Source organism: Cryptomeria japonica, chromosome 10 (assembly GCF_030272615.1).
Source record: "Cryptomeria japonica chromosome 10, Sugi_1.0, whole genome shotgun sequence".
Taxonomy (NCBI): Eukaryota; Viridiplantae; Streptophyta; class Pinopsida; order Cupressales; family Cupressaceae; genus Cryptomeria; species Cryptomeria japonica.
In genome coordinates, this window is record NC_081414.1 from 790465707 (window position 1) to 790492489 (window position 26783).

General features: G+C 35.2%; 1 protein-coding gene across 7 annotated transcripts in view; it reads right to left on the reverse strand.

Annotated features, from left to right (window-relative positions):
• Positions 1 to 25126, reverse strand: part of LOC131039218 (calcium and calcium/calmodulin-dependent serine/threonine-protein kinase) — a 184266-nt gene extending 159140 nt beyond the window's left edge. Inside the window, exons 1-4 of one of the 7 annotated variants that reach the window (XM_057971918.2) lie at positions 24777 to 24938; positions 22803 to 23567; positions 21726 to 21780; positions 18638 to 18748 (exon numbers count right to left, since the gene is read on the reverse strand). In XM_057971918.2, coding sequence (XP_057827901.1) covers positions 18638 to 18748; positions 21726 to 21780; positions 22803 to 23515 — 879 coding nt within the window. In that variant the 5' untranslated portion in view covers positions 23516 to 23567; positions 24777 to 24938. The other 6 variants (XM_057971919.2, XM_057971921.2, XM_057971924.2 and 3 more) reach the window with 6 other exon arrangements.
• Positions 25127 to 26783: the final 1657 nt, after the last annotated feature.

Genomic DNA, 26783 nt, shown 5'->3' on the forward strand with positions numbered 1-26783 from the left:
TCAATGAACCAATCTCGGCGATGAGTGAAGTGGTGTGAGGCACCTAAATCTATATACCAGGCAGAGGATTTGACTTGGTTTGCAGGTCTTTTAGCCATGAAGGCATAAAAGGCAAACTCGCTCTGCTCAATGTGCTCTACTACATTTGCTTTCGGTTGCGAACTACTTTGCTTAGCCTGTGCAGCCAAGCACTTATGGCACTCAAGCTTCATGTGACCAAATATATGGCAGTAATCGCACTGAACATTTTTCTTCTTTGAGCCTTCTGATGACGGAGCAGAGTTCTTCTGCTGAGAGGGCTAAGAAGGCTGAGATTTGCCTTTCTCCTTCTGAAAGGATTTAGCTGCGAATTCTTTTTCCTGAAGAGGATGAGCTAGTACTACTGTCGAACTGTTGCTTCCACCGATCCTACTGCAGAAGTTTAGCGCAAAGATCAGAGAACTTCAGATCAACACTAGTTGAGGAGATGTTGAGAGTTTTGACAAAATGCTCGTAGGACTTTGGTAAGCTCTTCAAAGCTATCACAACCATGTCCTCCTCCTCCATTTTCCCGCCGATGGCTTCCAACTGGTCACGGATTTCCTTGATCCGATTGAGGTGATCCTAAAGAGATTTCCTCTCATCCATGACAATAGAAAAGAGCATATTTTTCAGAAAATAGACTCTGCTCTTATCAAACGTCTCATGCAGCGTCTTGAGATGCTCTCATATCTCGGTAGTTGTTTTGCCAGAAGGTATTTGAGGAAGCTGATCATTGGTCACTGAGAGCTTGATGAGCATGACTGCTTCACGATTTTGTTCATCAAACTTTGTCTGTTCAAGACCTGCTGCAGAGGGACGGGCGGCCTTTCCAAGAACCAACTGATCAATAACATGATACTCAAAAATGGTGAGCATCTGTTGTTTCGAGGTCTTATAATTTCTACCATTGAATTTTTTACTACCCTCGAGCAGAATATTCGTCAAAGATGCCATTGCTGAAAATTGAGGTCAAAGTTGGTTGACCAGATAATGGCACAAATATCAAGGCAAAAAAAGCATGAAATCGCGTAAATGCGACGCATGCAAGAAAACAGAGGCAGAAGACTAGCATTGATTTTGAGGCAGATTTCAAGAAAAAAATTCTGGCACGGATCCAAATGTACGAATTTTTGGAGAACCCCGAAAATTTTGACAGGTACCTAGAAATGCTGACGAAAAACCTAGGTTTTAGAATTTTCGGAAAGATTTTTAGAAAACCCTAGCCGCAAAAAAGGTACGGAGGGTTCCTGAAAAACCCTAGGTGGCACTGTTGAACACTAAATAACGGAAAAACAAATCGCGATTTTAACACCAAAACGCCTTGCCATTGCTGTCGAGCATGAAGACCATACAGAAATTTTGCCACGAACAGCAACCCAAACACCAACCTCAGACGTCGCACGCAAGTAGAAGATATACTTCTCACGAGCAAAAACAAACGCAACAGACGTCGCCGTCGCACAATATACACAAAATGGCGAGGTGAGATTTTGAACAGAACCAATGGATCACATGAAAAAAAACCACACAATGTGCAAGCGCCGTGAAAAAATAAATTCGCGTCGCCATCAAATAAAGATTGCAAGAGGCACAGAGACAAATCACGCGAGCTCTGAAGGAAAACAGGCACGAAAAAATGAACCGTGCGGCAAAAACAAAATCGTGGGAGGGAACAAAACCACGGATCGAGAAAAATCGTGATTGTTGCAGACGAATCCCGTCAAAAAATGGGCCGCCAAAACCCTGCAAAAATCCGATGCAGGTTGAGGAATAAATCCTCAGAAACAGACCCACAATGCAGGCAACAAAGGGAAAAACAGGAAAGACCTTAGAGTAAACTAAAAAACTTCCGAAAAAATTCCACTAACTGAAAAATTTCAAAAAAATTTCCTAAGGCTCTGATACCATATTACATATGTAATTGGTAAAATTCAATGTATTTATAATGATCAATGCGATCACTAAATAGAATTACAAGACAATGTTTCTAATAAGAAACGATCATCGGAATTAGAAAGAAACTAATTATACAAGATTTACAATATATTGATCATTAAACATAATAGAAACAAATATACTAAAGATATTATTCTAATAATACTGCTCATTGTCTAAATTTCTGCCATTGTAATCAGATTGGGACTATGAACTTGTTCCAGACTATGAACTTATATACTCAGGAATGTATATCTTAATCAATACTAAGAAATATATTTTCAGAAATATAAACTGAATCTATATTCAGAAATATAGATATCTGAGCCTTGCTGATATCAAGGCTGCAACCAAATACTCTGTCATACGTTCTATGTATATGTATATGTATATGTATATGTATATATATCTATATATTTGGGTCTTCTTTATGCCATTGTATATAAACATATATATATTCTGTAGCCATTTTTTGTTGTAGTCATGTCTTGTTGTGTATGCACAGTATTACATATCAGAATATACAATATATATTCTCAATCACTATGCTTTGATCACTGTATACCTACTGTATATGGTGAAAAGTGGATAATGGAAACAATAATATTGAAAGACTAAATGAATTCAACTACAAAACCCTAGCTAGCAACAACAAAGATCCACCATAACATAGGAAGATTACCTAAGACAATGCAAAAAAGCCATCACATGTCCACTAGGGTTTGAATCTTCATTCTTCCTATCTCCATTGATCTTGCTTGATATATTTGCTCTCAGACTTTATGTGTGCACAAGAGCTCAACAAAGAACAGAAATGTGGTTGATAGCTTGATCACAAAAAGGCTTGATTGCATAAGATTGATTAAAACGCTTGGGAGGATTGAAAATGAGAGAAGCATCCTCTTATATAGAAGACACTTTAGGAAATGGAGGGATAAGATTAAGAGGTGTAAAAGGTAAATGGTTGGCTAGGATTAGAGGGTAGGTAGAGGAAATAAGAAAATAATGAGAGGGGAGGAGAGGGGAGGTAGTGTAGGAATTAAGAGATGAATGACATGTGTCATGGGTAGAAAAGGTTAATGAATTAATTAAATAAATAAAGATTTATTTAATTAATAGAAGATGTGGGATCAATTAAATAAATAAAAATATTTATTTAATTTAGAAAAAGGATAATTTAAATAAATAAAAGTATTTATTTAAATGAGAAAAGGCTTAGAAGAGGATAAATGAATTAATTAAATAAATAAAGATTTATTTAATTAATAGAAGAATTAGGCTTAAATAATTGAATTAATAAAAATATTTATTTAATTAGACAGGACAAGTTTAGGTGTCTACACCTACATCTTGTATATGGAGTTCATCTTCAATACTAATCACTAATTTGATCATGGAGATGCCTTCTGGATGTCTTCTTCATATAAATCACAGCTATCCAATTATATAAATTACAGCTATCCAATTCTTTAATCATCACCTTTGACAGTACTAATTGTCTATGACATCTAAGACATCTAATTCCTTTGACATCAATGACAATATTTCCATCGAGTAATTCCTTTAACTTATGTAATTCGCAAACTATGTTCTTCAGTTCACAAATAGTATTCTAATCCCTTTCTAGATTTAGTTGTGATCTTTTGTCTAGATGATATCCTATTGTAAGCTAAAGTTAAGAAGAGCATTTATAGCATTTGTATGAAGTATTTGAGACTTTACCAAAGATGAATTACTTCTTAATTTTAAGAATTGCTAATTTCCATAGCAATCATTGGAGTATGTAAGATTTTAAATGAAGGACGTGAGTTGAGAATTAATCCATCCATGATAAAGGAGGCTTACAAATGTAAAGGATGTTTACAGATGTCAATCAGTATCTAGAGCTCATGGTCTCTTTCTATAAGATTGTAACACCAATCCATGCCCTATGATCAAGCAATATTATTTTGTTTAGAGTGAGGCTCCATGACAAAATGTTGAAGACTTGAAGAAAAAGATTCAAATGCACCACATTGGCATTATCCATTTTAAAATTTCATTTAGAGATTGATATAGACAGATCAAGCATACAATAGAATCCATGTTGATGCAAGAAGAAGACCGGTAATATATGATTCATTCAGACAAATAGTGAACTATCCCCCCTAAGAGAAAGGGTCCTGTACACTGGTTTGGACTATGAGGAAATGGAAAACTTATTTTTTAGCTAATGAAATTATGCTTCATATGGATCACCAACCATTACTATACTTGCATACTAAAAGTATGTTTGGAGGGCCCAATACTTAAGTCTATGGGTTTTCTAGCCAATTTGCTTGATCAGATGCAAGGAAGGATGGAGGCAGCCAAAGAAAAGGGATTAGATGTCAAATCTAAACATATGATAGAGATGTGTTTTGTGACCTTTTCACACATCGCCCCATTGCAAATATGGACCCCTCTTTTTAGCTTTTTAGTCGTGTCAATTCCTAGGGTTAGGGTGGCTGAGTATCAAATGAGTTCCAAAGGTAAAATTTGCTCCTAAGGTATGATCAAATCTCCAAGTCTTCAGGTTGCAAGTGAAAGTAGGTCTTAGGGTTTTTAGAGTTTATAAAATCAAGGATGCAAAACCTCAATAGGTATTCATGAGAATCAAATATCCATTCTTCTTTTAGATTTGAGCAAAAGCGATAAAATGGTTGCAAGATCATATGAATTTTGTGGTGATAGATGAATTGTCCCTATGGAAGTCGATTTTGCATTCCTGAGGGTTTAAATTCAACAAAATGATGATGAAAATCCAATAAGTCCCTATGGAGATTGATCCCTATAGGAATCGATCCTCCACCATGATATAAACAAGATCCAAATGAATTTCCCTAAGGACAAGATTAAGGACAAAAATGAAGATCAAATTGTCCCTATGAGGTTCGATTCTCCACTCTAAGCATGAAAATCAACTTACCTATGGGGTGTTACGTTGAAAGTTTGGACAAAAAGTCCCCATGGAGGTCAAATCTCCGCTCGAGGGCTAAACTTGCAAAATTTGGACAAAGTTACAGGGATCAATCAACTGAAAAACAAATCAAATAGTCCCTATGACTATCAATTTTCCACTTGAAGGAGTGAATGTGCTGAAGAAAGAGAAATTTTCATGAAGAATATTTTTTTCCCTATATAAGTCGAATCTTCACCAAGGGAAAAACTTGCAAAGGTAATGTGGATTTTATAAGGACAAAATGAAATTTCTTAAGGACTAAAAGTCCCTATAGAAATCGAATTTCCACCTGAGAGGTGATTTTACAAATTTCAAACAGATAAAAAGTCCTTATACCTATCGAATCTCTACTTGAGGATTAAATGAGCTAAGTAATCATGAATTTCACCTATCCAAATTGGATTCGGTAAGGTGAAATTCATAAGGACTAATTTTGTCCCTATCAAGGTCGATTTTCCACTTGAAAAAAAAAGTGCTATAGGTAAGGTGAAATTCATAGGGACTAAATTTGTCCCTATCAAGGTCGATTTTCCACTTGAAAAAAAAAGTGCTAAAGGTAAGGTGAAATTCATAGGGACTAAATTTGTCCCTATCAAGGTCGATTTTCCACTTGAAGAAAAAAGTACCATAGGTAAGGTGAAATTCATAGGGACTAAATTTGTCCCTATCAAGGTCGATTTTCCACTTGAAGAAAAAAGTACCATAGGTAAGGTGAAATTCAGGGACTAATTTTGTCCCTATCAAGGTCGATTTTCCACTTGAAGAAAAAAGTGCTATAGGTAAGGTGAAATCTATAGGGACTAATTTTGTCTCTATCGAGGTCGATTTTCCACTCAAGGAAAAAGTTGCTATAGGCAAGGTGAAATCTATAGGGACTACTTGTGTCCCTATCCCTAGTGAAATTCCACCAATCAACAACATTTTTTTATTGAGCGAATTCCTCAAGGACAAAATAAGGACTAAAGAATCCTTATACCCATCGGTTTTTCACTTGATGTCAATCTTGCAAAGGTAAATCAAATTTCTTAAGGACAAAAAAAAATCCCTATAAGGAATGGGTTTCCACTTGAAACAAAATGAGTTGTAGGTGGTGCAAATTTCATAGGGACTAAATGAGTCCCTATTCCTATAAGTTTTCCACTCTTGCAAATTCAAAATTAAACATTTTCACGTTCATAAAATTTGCAAACAAAATCATGAGAACTACATATTAATTGATTATTGTTTAAATGACAAAATCGCTGAAGGAAAAGATGTTGACCTAATCCAAGTTACAAAACAAATTTGAAATTTGGTTAAAGCAAATATTTCTTCTAAAACAAGTCGGCTAGCAAGAAGAGTAAGATGAAAGGGTGTGATACTCAAAGGGAGATATATATATAACAAAGGAAGAAGCATTATTTCGAAAAACAATTCAAATCAAATTCGATCTGCCTCTCCAAGTTCGCACAGCAGATAGCATCAAAAGGAAATGGCTTCAAAATCGTGGTAGGCAACAATAAAGAAGATTACCTCAAATTTACTCCAAGAGGATTCTATCAAATTCGTCTAAAGGGAGAAAAGATTCAGCAGTCCAAATCAAACAAAGTGCGTTTCAAATTCAAGAAGATTATCCCAAGTTCACTTGAGAAGGAAAATCGCTATCAGCGTTGAGCATTGAAAGAGAAAGTAGATAACAAAGATCATTGCAAGAAGAATTAAGAGGGCTGATCAAGGATCAAAGCCCATATCATTCTACATCAAGGGAAAGGAATTAAAAATCTGCAATAAACATTCAGAATTCTGAATTGAAGTCAGAAAATTTTTATAAAGGAAAACTTGTGAGGATTTCATTTTTAGACGTTGTCAAACATGTTTCCTTCAATGAGATGTCATTTTAAATGTTGAATTTTGATCCTAGGACTGAACTTTGAATTTACAAGTAAAAAATCTGACCTTAGGTAGTCTTGAAATTGACTAATCTTCTTTCAACATTTTGATTGTCCTTCAAAGTTATTGACTTTGAGCTTCATACAAGAACATGTCTGGGTCAAAATCAGGAGCAGCTGCTAGGAGGGCTCAAATGAAGGAGGTGTTGGAGGGATTCTATCCAGAATCCCAAATGTCATCTAAGTGGAAGAAAGTTGGAGATACCAACTTTGAGTCACTAGACATGGTTAAGATAAAGGAAAGGATGTATAAAATGAGAGATCAAATGCCATCCTCTTTGGCAACCAAAATGATGAGGAACGGAATATGTCAAGCGGCAGGTTTTCCACCAGCAGTGCAATGCAATGAATTGATGATTGAAACTCGTAAGTTTAGATTTCAAGGAAGAGTATGGTGACGTGATATTCTTTTTGAATAGGATCATGGGGGTGTTAATACATAATAGCTTCGGTAAGATAAATGATTGAATGAGAGATAAATGAAGTCTCTCATTCAATCATTTATCATATCGTTAACTATGATAAAATCATCAAGCAATTATTCATCCTTGATAGCGATTCTATATTTGCATATGAGCAATCTATGGATAATCACATATTCATCTATCTAATGAATTCTGTATTTAGATGAATAACAACTAAACATAAATAATGATCACACCAATTAATATATACCGAATTGAATATATATTATATCGAGTTGCATGTTATATTATATCGGGTTGCATATAAAGTATACCATAATATATATCAAGTGGCAATGAATTAATCACCGATAGTTATCGGTGTGTTAGTCTACACCGATAGTTATCGGTTGTCAAGACTAACACACCGATAACTATCGGCTGTTAGCATTGACAGCCACCGATATACTATCGGTCATTAGCGTTGGGTTAAATACACCGATAAACTTTGGTTGTGATCACCGATTTGCATTTACCGTAATATGCCTTTGTTAGTATAAACAAAAAGGTACGATCAAGTAATGTCTTGATCGGTCATGACCAATCAAGGCATTGCTTGATCGTGCCTCCTTTGTCATATACTTATAGTAAGTGGCATTCTTGAGATAGGACATAGAAAATATTAAATGCTCCTCTCATCTGCCACAAGCAAGAAGATAGTTAGACATATACAATAAGAACGTAATAATACATATCAGAAAATACAAATATAACTTGCATATTGAATGTAAATTGAACATCTTTTATAGGGGGCTCCTCAAGGTGGGCTATTTGAAACGTGGATGTTCTACTTTATAGAGGAGATTGCAGCTCGATTGATGATGATAAATTGGGCAAAACTAATAAGTGACAACAAAGATATTCAGCTAAGGAACCAAGAAAGAACAAAGACATTCTATATGAGTTCCTACATGGTATATATGTTGGCTAGACACATAAAACATAGCGGGTTGATATGTAGAGGTGAAGTGGGAAATAAGAGAGGTCAACTCAAGGCATATGATTGCTATCCTCAATTGCAATTACATGAGAAAGGACAATACAGAAAAGTGAATGATATGTTCTCAATGTATCTCACTAGTTTGTTACAAGGTGGATTGCATAGAAAACTATCCAAAGAAGCAATGGCATTGATAGAAAAGTATTGATCATGGTTCATCCAGTTCCCGACCTTCACATATATAAGGATTAGAGGATGCTCAGATAATACTTATAAGCTTCTGAGGTATCCGATGGATAAAATGGTGTTGCTTGAGGGGAAGACAATTGTCCAAGTTTGACTTCATTCGAAAAGAGAAGCATAGACCTGGTGTTAATTTTCCTATCACAATTGGGAAAATGGCAGAGATATGCCCTACAACCTTGACAGCGGAAACAACTAATGCCGAGTTGCAATTCTATCAACTTGGAACATATAAGTCTAGGTCTCAGTTTGATCCTTTTCATAAGATCCTTACAGTTGAACAAAGGAAATACAAGCACAGAATTGATCTAGAAGACTACTGGGCGAACCTCACCAATGAGCTTGGAGTTAAAAGGAAAATGTGGTCGAGAATGTCTGTGGACTTCAAGATGAAATGCAACCTCTTTCCTATCCCTGATCAAGTGAAGGATAATGGAAATCTTATACATCCACAATTTGAGCAAGAGAAGGATAAACCTATCCCAGCACCTGGTTGGTCACAACCGGAAATGATAGAATTGAATAGATTGATGAGAGAAGTGATTGGTTACTGAAGAAAGTGGGTAGACCAATAAATAAAGAAGTTAAGGAAACAAAGCACTCCTTTGACATATGGAAAGATGGAAGATGATAAATCTTCCTCCAAAGAAGATGAAATGATGAAAAGCAATGAAGAGCTAAACAGAGAAGGAGAAGTTCAGGTATCCAAAAGGAGGAAAGATAGAGCTGAAAGTTCACTAGTGAAGGACAAAGAAGTTAAAGAATCAAGACATAAGAAGCAAAAGTCCAGTAGTCCTCAATCCACCATGAGCACTTCACCCATTAAAGAGATTAATACACATAATGCAAGAAGTAGATCAATACAGGAATCAGAACAGAGATGCTACCTTAGAAGAGTCATGATGAACATATATCACCACCTTTAGTACATCATGAAAAACAAGGACAAGGTATGACTCATCCGATTGGACATCATATTGAAATTAAGGAATGAGAGAATTTGGGAGAATCCAATATCCCTAATACTAATGAAGCGGTAGATAAGAAAATCATTTCAGTTTTGAGAGGACTTAATGAGGATAATCAGCTTGAAGATGGAACGGAGCTATCTACAGTTCCTGATCGGTTAAAAGATAGCTTGAAGAAGAAAACGGTGGAGGAAATTCAACCAAATGAAGATATAGATGATTTCCCAAATTGAATTGGCAAAATTAAGGAGCAAAAGAAAGCTAAGAAGTTCTTCCAAATTACTAGAGACAGTGCAAGATCACGCATCTTATAGGTGGTAGTTCCAATGGATGATAAGACAAGGGAAGAAATCACTCTGATGGATTGTGAGATCAAGACACTTGACCTAGGACCATCAACAAAGAAACAAGAGTTCAAGAACTCAATGACACTGCCAAAGCAATTGAGGCAAAGTTTGAAAAGGTTGAAGAGAAAAAAGAAAGGTTGGAATTGGAAAACATGAGGTTGAAAGAGTTTATACAATGATTGATGAACCCAATGAGGCAAGAGGATCCCACATTCGTCCCACCTATGCCTATTCCTCAAGAATCATTTGATAGTTATGAAGCAACGAGGAGTACAAATCAGGAAATGAAGGAACGGATCAAAGGCATTTCAAAGTAAACAGGAAATTTCCTAGCTAGACTCATCCAAGTATATGAAAAGACAGTAATATGCATAAATAGAATAAAAAGTTTGGATGGAGTGTGGGAAGATTTTCAAATGGTTTAAGATAAGACAATTCCATGTCTTAAGATATCGAAGAAGATTCCTATGGCAACCTTGATTCAAGAGAAAATAATTGAATAAGAAGACATATGATTTTGATCATTGGTATTTTTCTTTGATGATGAAGAAATCAGCATTTGATCGAGCCAAGGAAGATTGTATTGAGATGGAAGGATCAATCAGGGAAATAAAATCAAAGGTCCTTACATCGGTTGAGGAATTATTGGGTCAAGAGGTTACTACAACAGGAGGTCTGAACTTAGGAGAATTGAAAGAAAATATGAAATTTGTTTACTTTCAAGAGGTGGAATTTGTTAGGGGTCAATAACACATGTTAGTTTATAGTGGGGTCGGGTGTTTATGTTTGGTTATGTTTGAATCGCCGAAAGGTTCCCGTGGGGTAGTTGGTAGTTAGTGACGGTTGGCAACTTGGCCAACTGTCGAGTCTATATATGGTATGGATGGAACCTAGGCAAAGGTGGTATTGTACTGGCATATTGGAGAATTCAATAAAGATATCATTATTCTGTCATAGCTGTTTTGTTATTGTTACTTATGCTTTGATATATATTAATGTTTTGTTACATGAATTGTTGGTAGGTGTGGGATATCTTTGTTTATCCGTGAATTTACCAACCTCACCATAAGGACTAAACAGAATCCATTAAAATAAATCAGTTGGATGAGTTTCTTTCCCTTATGGTCTACATCAACAATTTTCAAAAGCAAGAAGTTGATGGGGAGAACATCTTTGAAACCTGTACAGAAAGTTTGGACATGATAGAGTTTCAACAAGGATGCCTTGCCAACTAACACCATGGAGGAGCTTGAATTGGTGATGTCCAAATTCATCAGAGAAAAGGATAAGGGCAATCAGATTCTAGAAGATAGTTTGTTAGGATGATTGAGTGTCATCTAATTGTCTCATTGGCTCTTACTCCTTGTAGTTGGTGATGAGGATAATGTTCCACTTTTGTTGCTTTTGCATGTGGTGATTTTATTGTAAACCCTAATTAGGGCTTAAGTGGTTTGATCTTGGCCATTGATTTTAGATTAATCTTGGCCCTTCATTTTGCAATAGGAGCTATATAAGGTCAAATCATTTCATTTGCAATATATAGAATAAAGAGAAATTGGAGAATTGTTACTTTGATTCTGCCAGAATTGAAATAAATCATTGAATTTGGGTGATTCTATTTGAGATTTTGGAGTTTAAAATAAATTTGCTTAAGTAAAAGTTTTATAATTATAGGGGACATATTGTTGATAGTTGATGGTGAAACCTAGAAGTTCATAGCATTTATAATTTGTTGATTGCAAGTTATAGTGTATGGTACTTAATTTCGATTATTTATTCCTCATTGATTCGCAATACTTTTGGGATTAATGTGTGTGTTGGTGATTTGAATATCATTCACATTCCTTAGAAGATGTGAATCATCTTTGTGTAATTGTTCCTAATGGTGAAGCAAAGTATGGTTTGGTTTCACTAAGTTGTCATCAATTTCTTGTATTAAAAGTTCTAGAGTTAGATCCCTAAACCTTCACCTCTTTTGCATTTTATTCAAAAAACCTTGTTAGAATTAGGATCAAGTACTCGTATTGCCAAATCATAAGTCAATCGAATTGTGGTGATTATATTCCTAAGCTAGTTGTCCTTAAGTTAATCAATCCTAGAACAACAACGTAAGTTCCCTTGGATTACCAGCAATCACATAAACCATTGAAGCTATCCACAAGTCAAGACCTGACAATAGAAACCTTGGAGTCCTCTCGATTGATCGTATAATTTAGCATCTGAGGTGATTTGATCAAGAGAGGATAGAGTTCCTTTGGTATTTTATTTTGTGTATGAAGTGCATTAAAACACATCAACAGTGTGTTCTTCACAACATTTTACACATGGCTATAATCTCATTCTAAAAGGTATGGTCATCAACAAGAAAAACATTTATTCACTTTCCTTGGTGTGCTTCCCTTGTCGAACCATAAGTTCCCAACAAGAAAGGAATTCATTCATTCTTAGATCTTTTGGATTTAAGTTCTAGCTGCTAGAAGTCTTGGGGTAATATTTGACAAAAATTCTATTTGGCTAACAAATTCAAGAAAGGCATCCTAAAATGCTAGACAATAAAGAAGAGTATATCTACCTAAAACTAAATATTGATGTTCATCTATGCATAGAATTATAACGCAAGCCTTTGTTTATTTTATAAGGCCCATCTAAGTTACCAATTTGGGTATGGTAATAGGTACAGGTTCAGAGCTTAGGTAGACTGATATGGAAGATATATATACAACCTACTTGCCTTAGAACTCAATGAGTCCTAAAGCAAGTAGGTTGAAAAGGGGCCCAAGGACTTGTGTCATGAGTATCTAATGAGTCCCAACAAGTAGACTAGGCCATGTCTATAAAAAACAAGAAAAAAAGCATAAAAAATGAAAATACTTAAACATAAAAGCATGAAAGTCAAGATTTTTTTCAGGGTTTGGAGGATTTTCAGAGGATGGTTAAAAGTGATTGGATCATGGAAAATGGCATCTACCTTGACAATTTGTGTAGTGGGGGCTCAACCCCTCAAGCCCACCTTGTATCACCACAAGGAGAGCACCAAGGGATTGCCCCAAACCTTGCAAGGGGCACTACCCCTCAACCTTGCTAGGTGCGCATCCTCCCAATCCCCACAACGGGTGCTGCCCTTGACCCCACTAGGGACACTACTCCCAAATCCCTACTCTAGTTTTAAAAAACAAAAAAATGAAAATCTTTGGTCATGTTTGATGAAAGAGCAACATTTTTATTTTTCCATCTTTTTCCCAATTAAAATCCTAGTATTAAATTACATTTATACTTCTAGTTTGCTACGTCAAACTCTATCCTAAGTAGAAGACTTATCTGAGATACTAAAGCATGATTCCACACAGAGCTAGTCATGTTAGTTTGAGAATACAAGCTCCTTTCTACCATAGTTCATCCATATTGTGATTTTTGTTTTTCATGTCGTGGATATTATAATCCATGAGCTTTGTACACCTTAAAAACTTGACAATATTTATATATCTAAAAATGTTGTTTCCTTCAACTAAAATTTATTGAAGTAATATTGTTATATTTATCTTGTAATGATCATGTTAGTCGTTTGCTTAGTTTTAGTAACTTTCTTTTATCGTTTTAAAAACACCGTTTGCAATTGCTTACTTAAGGAGTATTCCTCTCCTTCGCAAATTAATCAATTACCATTTCATGGTATCAGAGCATAGGTCTTTTTAGAAAAGAAAAAAAAAATTGATAATAAAATTCATAGTCTGTACCTGGAAATTTCATGGAAATTTTTAGAAGTTTTTTTTTATTTTTTACAGAGCTTTTTTGAGGGTTTATACCATGAAAATTGCAGGCTTATATTGTGAAAATAGCAGGTTTACTTTTTGCACAATTTTTGTTAAAAAATCATAGGTCTTCAAGGGTTTCTCTCACTGCAAATCACTACAGAAATTCTTCTTCTTCTAGGCAACGAAAGGGTTTTTCTTATAAGTTTTTCCTTCACACGATTTATCTCTGCAAAATCGCATGCAACTTCACTGTTTTTGGTACGATTTTCTCATAAAATCATGGGTTATTTCCTCTATCGGGTTGCAAGACATCCTTCACTCTGTTTTTTAACGATTCAAAAAATCATGGGCAAATTTCAAGGGTTTCTGCTCACAACAAAATTTATCTGCCAATCGCCCTTTTTTTAAGCTACAAATCACAATCCAAGCTGCATTTCTGCCTAGTGTTTTATTTTGTCTGCATTGTTGAGTATATTGTCATTGATTTCAAGATTGTTTAATTGTCAGTGTATTGAGCTTGATGAGCTTGGTGCCTACTTGTCTGCTTAGCTGTTAGCTTTACCTACCTGTTCATTTGTCAGCTGCTGAGTCAGGTTTTATGCCACATCTTTTGTTGAATGTTTGACAAACAAATGTTGTGGCATTTTTCATTCCTATAATATTTTCGGAAGTGTCTTCAGTTGTTTTAAAGGATACGTGTTAATTTAAAAGTTCTTTGCTTGTCGGGTTTGTATATGTAACGCCATCCAACTCTGTTTTCACAGAATCATTTCAGCTTCTCCCATATGGGCGGTGTAATTTGGGTAGTTCAGTGTGTCATTTCTTTTTGAATTGAAATGATAACTAATTTCTGGAAGAATACGTGCTGTTTGGGTACCGTTTTTTTTTTGGAATAATCAGAATTCGTTGGAGTATCTCTGAATTCGATAGTTGAATATTCTTATTGAAAATGTGGCTGGGAAATATGCCTGTGTGGTAGCGTAGGCTGTTTGAAGAAATAAATTGAAGCTTTTGTTATGTGTCGTGCCTTCTCAAATAGACTGGGCAGTTAGAAAAATATTTTTATTTTGCTGCTGTTTGAACAACATGTGTTTATTGCTGTTGATGCCGTTTTTTTAAGGATGTAATATTCATAGCTGTTTCAAACAGAAAGTTAGAGAAGTTTCGTATAAATCATTGAACAGCCGTTTCAATTAGAATGTATGGGTGACGTGCAGGAATTTGTCTTTCTTCCAATAATGAATGAGTGCGTGTCTTTTGAAGAAGGGCATATTCGATTCGTTTTATTATCTTCATCAGTGCATTGAAAGGTACATAATTCAAAAGTTCTTGTTCAAGAAAAACGTCTCTGCAATGATTTAGGAGAAATAGTGGAAGGTCCCTTTTTTTAAAAGAAGATCGTTGTGTGTTTAAGGTTTGGTGAAAAAACATTTTTGAAAATATCGGGTTGTGCAATATTTTTCTTTTAAGTGTATCAGGCTGTAAAAATATATGGTTTTTTTACACCAGTGAGTAAATAAAAACCTGTGAACAGTTCATATGTGTGAAGTAGTTGATGGTCTCCTGTATGAAGATTTTTAAAAGTTCAGGTTGAAAAGATACATTTTTTTCTCTGTAGGTAAATTTGGTGTTACAATTGAAGTTGTTAAAAACTGAAAATATATTTTTGAGTTGAATATAGGGGGTTCTTCTCTCAGCATGAAAAATAGATGCTAGAATGGGAAGTTGTTTTTATGAGGGTCAAATGCCTTGAATCTTTTCTGTAGCAGTCATCTCTGTGACTGTAATTTCCAGTCGTATCTGCTTTAGGGTCTTCATTCTGAGTATTTTTCAGGATCTTTTGACTATTTCAGGATGCTAAGAATGTTCTTATGATATTGATACTTTGCATAGTTTCAAGATATAATCCACTGCGGTACATCATTGCCAGTTCTATTCAGAGCATCTAAGGAAAGCTTCATCAAAATTTGTATTTGAACACAGTAAAGAGTGCTTCAGTTGAACAGAGAGTTGGTGCTCTCCTTTGTAGTTTGGGTTAATGCCCATTTAATGAAATTTTTAGATGCCGTGGTTTTTTACCCAAAAGGGTTTTCCACAAGAATTCTGGTTTATGTGTTCTTACAATTGTTCTTTTCATATTCTATGCGGTTTCAATTTTTTTAAGTCTAGAAATCTGCAATACCAATTCACCCCCCCCTCTCAGTATTGCCTGTGTCATTTCATGCATTTGTCGTGCAACTAGGGTTTCTGGCACGGATTTTGGAGTCCATTTTTTGATAAAAATAAACCTCGAAGTCAGTCTTCAGGGCGTTTTCTAGCATGTGGCGGGGTTTCTGTTTTCTAGTTACCTAGGGTTTTATACCATCTGTTTGCCTAGGGTTTGACTGATTTTTGACACAAAAAACAGATTTTTTTATTTTTTCAATAAAACATCGAAGATATTGCTTTTTGACCTCATTTTTCAGGCCTTTGGAAAGTGGGCGGGGTGGCATCATTAACCAACATCATGTTGGCAAGCAGCCAAAAATTCAACAATTAAAATTACAATACCTGGAAACAGAAGATGCTCATAGTTTTATGCTCATGTGATCAATGTATAATTGTGTATTTGATCAAAAGAGCTTCTATTTGATTAGTTTATTGTGCCTTTAAAGTTTATTTATTGAAGGGTATTAGTTTATTGTGCCTTTAAAGTTTATTTATTGAAGGGCATATGATACAAGTTTTGAGTCCTTAAAAATCTCTATTTTCATGGTTTTTCAATTTGTTGAGTTTTTGCCAAGTCTACATCATGTCCAAGTGTGAGTTAAAAATCAGATTGTCAAGTCTACATTGAGTCTAAGTCTTGCAACAATGATACATGCATACATAAATACATACATATATGTATATGTATATGTATATCGATAATACATAATGAATATATTATTATATATTACATAATATACCTTTTTATTATAAAATATTCAAGGCATAAGCACGCTTCCCTATAAATGCATGCTTTTAATCCAATGTTTCATTTCCATTAAGTATCACCACGCTTCCCATTTGTTAACCAACCATGTTTTCATGAGAGACAACTAATTCGACCTATTGCTCACCGATGCATCACCAAGGAGAGTGAGTGAATTGATTTCTAAACTAGTAGTTGAAAGAAGCCAAGTCTAACGGCAAAATGTATAGGGGATTGGTTGATTGAGGAACTTCCAACTATCAATCATGGATTTTCTTGTTGTCAATCTTAATCAAGCCATCATATAATAATATATTTAAATATGTAATATATAATAATCCTTTTTAAATGTTTAAGAAACATTTTTTAAATACAAGGTCCACAACTAGTAGCACCCAAGCACATCATGAGATGGCTAAGGCATGCCCCTACCACCCCAAGTACCCTATGAGTACATATGGTAATACATTTAAATATTTAATATATAATAATGTATTTTTTAAACTTTAAAAAGCATTTTTTTAAATGTCATGAGATATTCAAGACACACCCCTGCCACCCTAAGTACCCTAGGGCATACCCACAAGATACCCAAGGTGGTAGGGGCATGCCTATTCATCTCATCCATGCTTCTATTCCTATTCCCATTCAATCTCATGTTGGCACTGGAACTTGGTGTAGGGGACCTTCTTTCCATAACTTGAGCCTTAAATAATATGGTAATGAAAAAGGATGTACAATCCTCGAAAAAGCTTTCAGCATATACACACCAATTGATGTTAAAAACAAAAGAAACTTCCAGTTTCTAACCTAGAGAATACTCTTGACACTTACCATCTAGAACTAGGTTTTCTCATATTCTAGCCCTAGAGTAATACCATCACCATCATAGTAAACAAAAAGGTAAAAGATAAGAGATTGTCCAAGAGTGTGAACTATCAGAGAACACATTTAAAGTAATATGCTTATTTTGTGACACTGCACCCTCACTTAGAAAAAAATCCCCATCCTAGTGTATTCTCTTCTAGAATTTCCTAGCTGGGACTATGCTGCATCATTTTTGGTTCCAAAGTAATATCGCCTGAGCATAAAAAGTAAATTGTGGGAATGTTGAAAAACACAAGATTTCATGATACTCGTTTACACCAAGTTACCACCCCTCTGGGTTGGAATAGTTGTATTGACCCTATTGTGCAAAAACAGGTGTAACAAGATCATGGTTGATTGCTGCTCCTATGTGATTCCCTCAATGAGCCTAACTGATTCGATGTTGTGGCTCCAGTCTGTCATGCAGGAAAAGCAGAAAAGATATGATTGCAATAGAATGTAAGGAGATGAAAAAAACTATCTTGATTATTTACAGTCAAGGATCAAGTCTCGACTTTGAAGAACTGTGTCTTAAAAGAGTAGTGTCATGAGGATGTCCATTTATGTTGAGCTCAAGGATCAAATAGCTCAAGAATTCTAAAACACAGATGAAGCACTACTCAAGCTAAGGCTGTAATCCATATGATTAAGCTCTGATATAATTAGTGATATTGAGCTCAAGTATATATTTACTGTTTATTGAGCTTTATTGAATTTAATAGCCCTATGTTACACTGTTCTGACAACTGTTCTGACTGACATACTCAAATTTAGTTAATTTTATTATTTTCATATGCTACTTTGAACTCAGTTATGAGGTCTATGCCACTATTTCTCATCGCTAGGCAGATACTTTTGTTTATAGTTTGTGATGTGCAGCTGGATCCACATACTCTGCATATTTATCTGATATAAGATGACTAGAGTTTTCAAAAAATGCGACATTGCATCAGTATATAATCCCTTCAATTCATAGTGACTAGGGTTCATGATGTAATTACAGGAATCTATAATAATTATGAGCTTAAAATTTATTGCAGAAACGATTTCCATCTCACTTAAATTAGTTATGTATAGATTAGCGTCATATATCATTATCGCCAAGTCAGTGACAATAATCCTCAGGTAAATGCCTTCTAAGAACAAGTAAAAATATATTTGATAGCAACAATCACTGTAAAACAAGTAGAACTGTCCAACTCCTAAATGAAAATTATTAATATGTAAACAAATACACACCTCCTTAGCAGTTGGTCGTATTCTAGGATCAACAGCCAAGAGACTAGAGATCAAGTGCTTTGCTGATAAAGAAACTGTTTTCCATGTATGTTCATCAAAATTGAAATCTCCCTGTATGTTCATAATCATGTTAGGGCCCAACAAAATTGAAGGTTTTCCATTCCAATCCCTGCTTGTTTTCTAATTCAGTTGTGGTACAATTATAGAAAGAAGTATTGAAAGAAACCATAAGAAATTCATATGTAAACTGCATTTTCCTCTGTATAACCAGCAAAAAATACATATCAATGTCATGTAAATAAAGTAATTACATTTTCATCCTTTTATAAGAAAACTGCTACATTGTAAAGTATGAGTACACTTTCAAAAAATCAAAGGTCGGAGGATGTGCATCTTAAACTCTGAAATAGCCTCAAAGAAAATGAAAAAATGAAAAAACTGATGGTTTCTAGTGAAATTGTCATTTTGCTTCTCAGAATTTCAGAATTAAGGCTGGATGGTAATATCCTAGATGGCCAGAGTCAAAAGAACATGCCTTTCTAGGAGCCCAGCTCATTAAAAAGAAATCAACACAAGGGCCCTTCCCATAGGTTGCATCAGTGCATGGCTCAGGTTCTTTGGAGTTAAGAATCAGCTACAAATTTGACTACATAATCACTTCACTTTGTTGTTGATCTGTTGAGCTGTGCCCTAATTTTTGTTTTTATTTTAACAACCTATTTCTCTATTTAGATTGGCCAGTATAGTATTTGCTAAGACATTTGTTGGCTGTCATGAACCTCACCATAAGAAGTATCAATGTATTGACTATATAAGATCGGGATACTTGATAATTTGTTCCTCTCCAGTGATTGTAGTTACAAATGACTTAGTGCGTCCTTGATACTGGCAGCAACGAAAATGACCTTGGTGCAGGAGCACCCAAAGACACAAATGAAGCCTAAAAGAGCCTAATATCACCCATGAGGTGAAAATGATCATATGTAGTAGGTTGATAGGTTTGTGAGTCAATAAGACCCAATTGATGTAAGGTATTGTCATGGTTGCATTTTATAAGCTACCATGGACAAATGACCATGTGGGTCAGTAGGAGTCTAAGAATGAGTCAGGCAAATAAATATTGGTCTTAGAAACCTCAGACCAATCCTTGGAATAGGTTGAATGCACCTTGGAGTCGCCAAATTTGAAAAGTGCAAGTTGACAACTTTTGTTGTCATTGCAAAATGTTGTAAAAAGGGGTAACTAATCCTCCAACGGTTCCAAAGTTTGAAAAGCGGTTGGAAACCGTTAGGGAGGCTATATTATGCCCACTTGGATCGATTCCAGGGCTGTTGTTGGTGTTGTTGTTGAAATTGATGATATTTTGGAGTTTGGAGCAATACAATATACTTGGAGTTTTCTGAAATTCTACGTGTTTGATGTTCATTTCTGACCAATACGGATTGGTGGATGCCTGAAACCAATTGGATGAGTTAGGGAAGTCTCTTACCTTTCATTTGAATCAAGTTTGAGGTCTTGTAACAATCGGGTTGTAGAGATCCATCAAAAACTAACCAGACTGGTCACAAACCCTGCCAGCACCTAGGGACCAAACAACCTGTGGGAAAATGTTAGAGGGCCCACTGTATCATAAGATTTTGGTGTTGGTTTGCAAGGAGGCTCCAAGCCCGAAGAGATTGAATTGACCCTTGGTAAGCATCTCTATGTGACTGCATGAACTGAAGAAGTGAAAACCACTTGCAGTAGATAAAGAAGATGGGATCAAGTCCTGAAACCTTGGATTTGGTGGTTTGACACCTTACCCCACCATGCAGAAGTGTTGGTTTAGTCGGGGGACTTATACAAGGGGTACTTGTTTTGTAAATTAGGCCTAATTGGCTTAATTAGGTCTGGAAAGACGGTAAGGGTATAGACCTTTCAACTTGTGGTTAGAGTCTAAGCCTTTGGGGACTTGTGTAACTTGATAAAGGGTATTTGAATCTGCCCTTAGTTTGTCTTGTCCTTTGGAATTTTATTAAGTTGTGTGTGGAGAACTCAACCGGTAGGGCTACTAGTCTACCAGTAGGGCTACTAGACAGATAGGACGGTTGTGAGACAAGTACCCCCTAACACATTTGATAGTCAGATCTTATGGGTGTTTTGTGTTGGTTGGACCACCAATAGACAAAATCCAATAGGTTTCCATCCCACCGGTACCGGAAGATTGTCTGCCTTTCACACAAGGGTAGAGTGTTTTCATCCTACCAGTGCCGGAAGATACTAAACCGGTATGGATCCGATCACACAAATTGTTGTGTGAGTTGAGTACTTGGAAGGTGTGTTGTTTGACACCTTGAACAAACAAAAGAACTTGATTTGGACATAGTAGTTGTGGGTGAGAGAAGGTCATCACCTAGTTGGTTGCCTGGCTCTGCATCAGACCTGCAAGCAAATATCAATTCGGGTTTTTTAATTGTTAACAAGGCAACTGATCGCCTGGTGTTTATGTCGAAAAGTTCTACAACCTTGCTAAAAAATGTCTATGTACTCTAAGTGCTGAACTATAAATGCTGAATTATCCAAAGGCTGGTCTGCTGGAAAATCAAAATTGGGGAGAAACTTTGTTCACCTTTCAATCGTGGGACAAGATAATTTTGGTTTGTCTTCTACTTTATTTCGTAAACAATAGTTGCCTGAACTAGATTTATAGTTGAGACTTATGTAGCAAACAATCATGATTCTGACTGGTACTAGCAAGTAAAACATTGCCCTCTTCTACCTCTTTCCTCTTACCAGTAAGATGCATAATCAATTAATTGTTATCCATTTAAAAACTGGGTGGGAGGAATTGGAAGATAGAGAATTCTGGCTGACGCTATTTGTTCTTTACAACAAGCATGCCCTGAATATTCAGTTTAAGATGTCATTCATAAATATTGTAGTTGTTTGACCAGAAAAAATCATTGTCAAGCATTGTGCATACTAATTCCTCTCTGCAGGAATTTTTTTAAAATAATATTTATTTGTACCATGTCAATATTTTAATAAGATTACTAGTGTTAATTTGAGTAAAAAGAAGTACAGAATCAGAATTTCCGTGACAACTTACTGCAACAATCAAGGCTTGCTTTTCCCTATTTGAAGTTGCATGGAAAGGTGGATACCTGACATTTGAAAGTAAAGTTAAACATACTGAAGTTAGAAATAACATTGTTTCAATAATAATGCACTGCAGTTAAGTGGACAAGAACAGAATTGCTCACAAAATTAGCAAACACAGATTTTTTTATTGTTCTCCTAAAATGCTCGAATATTTTTTTGAATTCACTCATGACTGTTCTCATTGAGGCCAATACTTCGCAATTATGATGGGTGAAAATATCCATTAGCTAAGCCATTGGAAAATATTTTGTGGAACAATACCCTGGAGTTCCTAAGCTGAGACAAATGATAATGCTGTGTGCTTTTCAGAATAGGAAGTTCTGGATTAGGAAATAAACGAGTGACGTGAATTACAAAAACTTGCAATCAAAACTGGTTGATAAAAATCTCTCTTTCAATCAGAAATGCATTGCCATTAAGTACGCAAGAATAGGAATGCTCACAAAATTAGCAAACACTGTCTTTTTAATTGTTTTGGGTAAAGTTTGAAAATTACTCATTAGGATTTTAATTGTAGCGAGAACTTTGCATTTCAGCTTGATAAGCATATCCAGCAGTTTGGCATTGGAAAATGTTTTGTAGAATGATTTACCTTAAGTTCATAGGCTGAGACAATTATTAACACTTAAAGCTTTTTAGGCACTGGAAATTTTGGATAAAGACACAAACCAGAGAGTCAGAAACATGATTTACAAAAAACATGCAGTGAAAATGATTAATAGTATGCTAGTTCTGGAAAATGAATTTTGAACTGGTTGACAACCAATTCAAATTCTTTGAGAAGCAAGACAAGTATCAACATGATCTTAGAAACTTTAAATGAAAACAAAATTGAGTCAAATACTTTTGATACAGTTACCCCTGCATTTGATTCTGTGTATGAGAGGATCAGTTGTATGCATTCTATTTATAGAATTAAGTTAAACATCGTAATCCATTATATTGAATGATAAATCAAACTAGGGAGTAATATAATCCTTTACAGCCTAAAAACCCATTATTGAGGGTTGCAGGAGGTGCTCACCCACAGAGTAGTATGTAGAGAATCACCCCTAATGACCACATATCACTGGCAGCAGAAACACCTTGTCGGGATAATGCCTCTGGTGAGACATAGTCAATGGACCCAAATAATCCAACAATTGGATCTGTAAAATTTTCTATAGAGCTCAGTCCAAAGTCCATAATTTTCAAAGGAGAGCCTTCATCTGAGGTCAGGAACAGACAATTCTCAGGCTTCAAATCTCGATGCATTATTTTGGCATCATGAAGACCACTCAATCCATTTGCTATCTGGCGAATTACAGTGGCAGCTCCAGCTTCGGAATATCGTTCCTGTGCTACAATCCGATCAAATAACTCACCACCTGAACAAAGCTCAAGAACAAGGTGAACTCCAAACTGATCCTCATACACATCATGCAGCTGTATTATATTGGGGTGAGGAGAAATATCCTCTACTATGCGTCTCATAATTAGGATCTCATTTGTCAGCAATGCATCAGATATGGAGACCTGTTGCCATGTTGGAATTCCCCCACCCATTCCAACTTTTTTTTGAGGATTTCTTGGGAATCCAGGCACAACTGATCCTACTTTTTTCAGTGTTTTTATAGCCACTTTTACATTTCTATCTGTTTTGCTTGTTCCTTTTCTTACTACTGAGAATCCTCCACTTCCCAGTACCTCTTCCACCTCATAATCATCTACCAATTTTCTTCCTTCTCGACTCAACATTTAGAATTTTCAATCCCTTAAGAAGAGAGGAGAATTAATCTTCTTCTTTGACCTTAAACAAGGGCAGTATCAAAGAGATATTTTAGTTAACACAAAACCTCATTCAGATAATACAGAAATCATATACAAGTAATAGAGATTGCAAAGAGTACAAGAAAGTTTTAATATTTACAAAAATCAGCTATAAGAACAGAGAAATTTCTTATTAATTTATCAAAAAAAATGAACAGAAAAATTTCCAAGTTACTAGCTCAATTCAAAGTTTGCGCAAAACGCCAATTCTAGTGCAGAATTTCTGAATATCAGTCATAGCCAACATAATAAGGGAGCAAAAATAGAGGACCCAGTACAGATTCTGAGGAAATTGGACAAGCCGGTAGAAAAGTTGAAGTTCACTATCAAAGATAAATTTACAGGTTCCAGTCCAGAATGTAATCACATGCTAAGATCATTAAGAAAAAGCTACATAAATCGGATAACATGTCAAACCCAATTCAAATTAGATAGAATTGGCAGCTAATTAGGAAACAAAGAAGATAATCCACTACGAGTTTTGAAGAAAGATGAGAAAGCTACAAGAGAAATTGACAAATTCATATAAGTGCACGAGAAAGCACTCCTCAAATATGAAATTACAGAAAGGAAGAAAGGAATTTAGTTAATGTTCGCAAGCGTCAAAATTTGGTCAATGGAACTCAAGAATGCACCTGCCTACAATAAGCAAATGTTAAGAGACAAAAAAGTACCCTAGCTTACTCTCTAGCTCTAGACCGATGCCAAAGCTAGAGGGGTAACCCAAACCCCATAAACCCTGACGCTAGCTAAATTGCCTGCAAAGTAGAAATAGCTAACTGTGAGGAGAAACATTTAAAGAAGATTCCAGCTGGAAAATGGCACATATGCTGGAAATCACAATTGTCACTAGTCTGTAGCAAATACTAGAAGCAGAAAGCTCCAAAACCAATCTCTTAAAATTTCTGCTCCATCCAAATCAAAGTTTGCACAAAAATTAAGCACCCAATTTACATAAAAACAATTCTTTAGAAACGAGATTGCAGGAAACAAAACAACAAAGAAATTGAAATTTGATCAAACTTCAATTTATAATAGGAAACAAAATGCAGAAAAATGAGCAACCCACTTCAGAGTTTGAGAACAACTGACTGATTTAGAAGAGAGAATAAAATTGAAGGGCACAAATTAAAGAGGATCGATCAATCAGCGCCAAATAAATTTGATGAAATGCTGGGAAAAGATGTACCTACAGCAGAGCTTGGAAAAAGCCGCCCAAGAGAGAAATGATACAGGTAGAATTTGAATTTGATCAAATTTCAATTACTATTAGTGATGAAAATGTAGAAAAGTAAACAACCCAATTCAGAAGTTGAGAACAACAGACAGACCCAGAAAAGGAAATAAAACTATAAGGCACAAAATCAAATTGACAGAAATACATACTAGTAAAACGATGTACCTTATGAGAGCGTTTGTAACAAGCCGCCCCAGAGAACAATGATACAAATGCAGGTGACCCAGTTGAGCACATGTGGTGCAACGCTGAATCCAAGGCGGAACTTGTTGCTTTCTTCTCCATTTTTTAATGGAATACAGGAGAGAAATAGCCGTTGGACGCATTGAAAGAGAGAACAAGACGACAAACAAAACGTAGGGGAATGAGGCATTGGAAGGTCAAATGGGATTTTTCGTCCTCTCTTTCTTACGTTTTTTCTGTTTATCTTATATTTCATTGTAGAGCTATCCTCCTGTTGTTTATTCAAATATGGAATAGAAAATGCGCTCAACATCAATTTCGTTGTTGTTTATTTTCATTGTTGTATCTACTTTTCAAACCACCCCATCAATCAGTATCAGTAAACGATCTAGCATCAAGATATTTAGATGCTTTTAAAACGCTAGATGCCAAATGAATATTTCTGAAGACATGCTATCAGATCTCTAGTAATGGTCGAAACGGTTTCTCATTTTCATGTAGCTTGTAATCTGTTTATTGTAACAATAATTTTTTATTATTTTTATATTAAATATTAAATATTATCAATATATATTAGTATGTTTAGATATTTTTTTTGTGAGAAATAATTTAGAGTATAATAATATGGGACTGATAACAATAATTAGGATAGATATTTTAAATATATCTTAAAATGTAGAAACATCAATTTATATTAATATGTTTAGATAGTTATCATAAAAGAGGAAATATAATAACATGAATAATAAGAATTATGAATTACAAATATATTAAAAAAGACAAAACAAGTACAATGTATGGGGCAAACGGGATGATTGGGATCCCCTTCCGCCTCCCACTAGTGAACGATCTCAACGTTTAAGTGGCTTTCTTGTTATTTCTATTATTTGACTTTGTGGGCACTGTCCCTATGACTTTGAGTAGTGACCCTGTGTCCTATATTTTTTTGTGGATATGTGTATATATTTTTAATTTAATAAAAATTAACACAAAAAAAGAGAAAAAAAATATAGTAACTTTACAAAACAAGGTTGTGTTGTTGAAAGTTCGCATGATAGTGGTAATCTTTCATATTTAAACAAATGGAGAGCATAACTGGCTTAATCTAAAATCTATTTGAATTTGTCTTGCATGTATTAGGGTGTTATTAGTCCTCCCTTAATAGATAGTTATTGTGATGGGTATGTGAGTTGTTTATTATTCATTGTAATTTAATATAATAATAATTTTTTAATCTTTAATGATATAACATTAAATATTTAATAACATAAAATAAAATAAATATTATATATCATTATTATATATAATGTAATATAATCTAAAATGTTGGGGTTCATCTCATAGTGGGTTGGTTGAGTTGTGGCATTGTTAATTAAATCACCAAGGTTCAAACCTTCATTGGGCTACTATGATCGTAGGCTTGTGCCTTCGCTAATTTAGTGTGCTTGTGGGTTGTGAAACATTGCATGTGCTTCTGGGTTGTGAAACGTTGCAATGCCAATATGCATTCATACTGAGGATGAGGTCCCCTGATTGTGGCCTCACTTGTTCATGCATTGGGTTGGCTTGCTCATAGGCTCTGTGCCCTTGTTGGACTATTGTTCTAGCGCTCATTGGTTCATACATTGGATTTGTGTGCTCACAAACTCTATGCCCTTGTTGGGCTATCGTGCTCGTGGGTCTAGACTATTATGTGTTCATGTCGAAGATGAGGTCCCCCAATTATGGCCTCACTGGTCTAAAATGTTAGATTACGGTTAAATATATTTATTATGT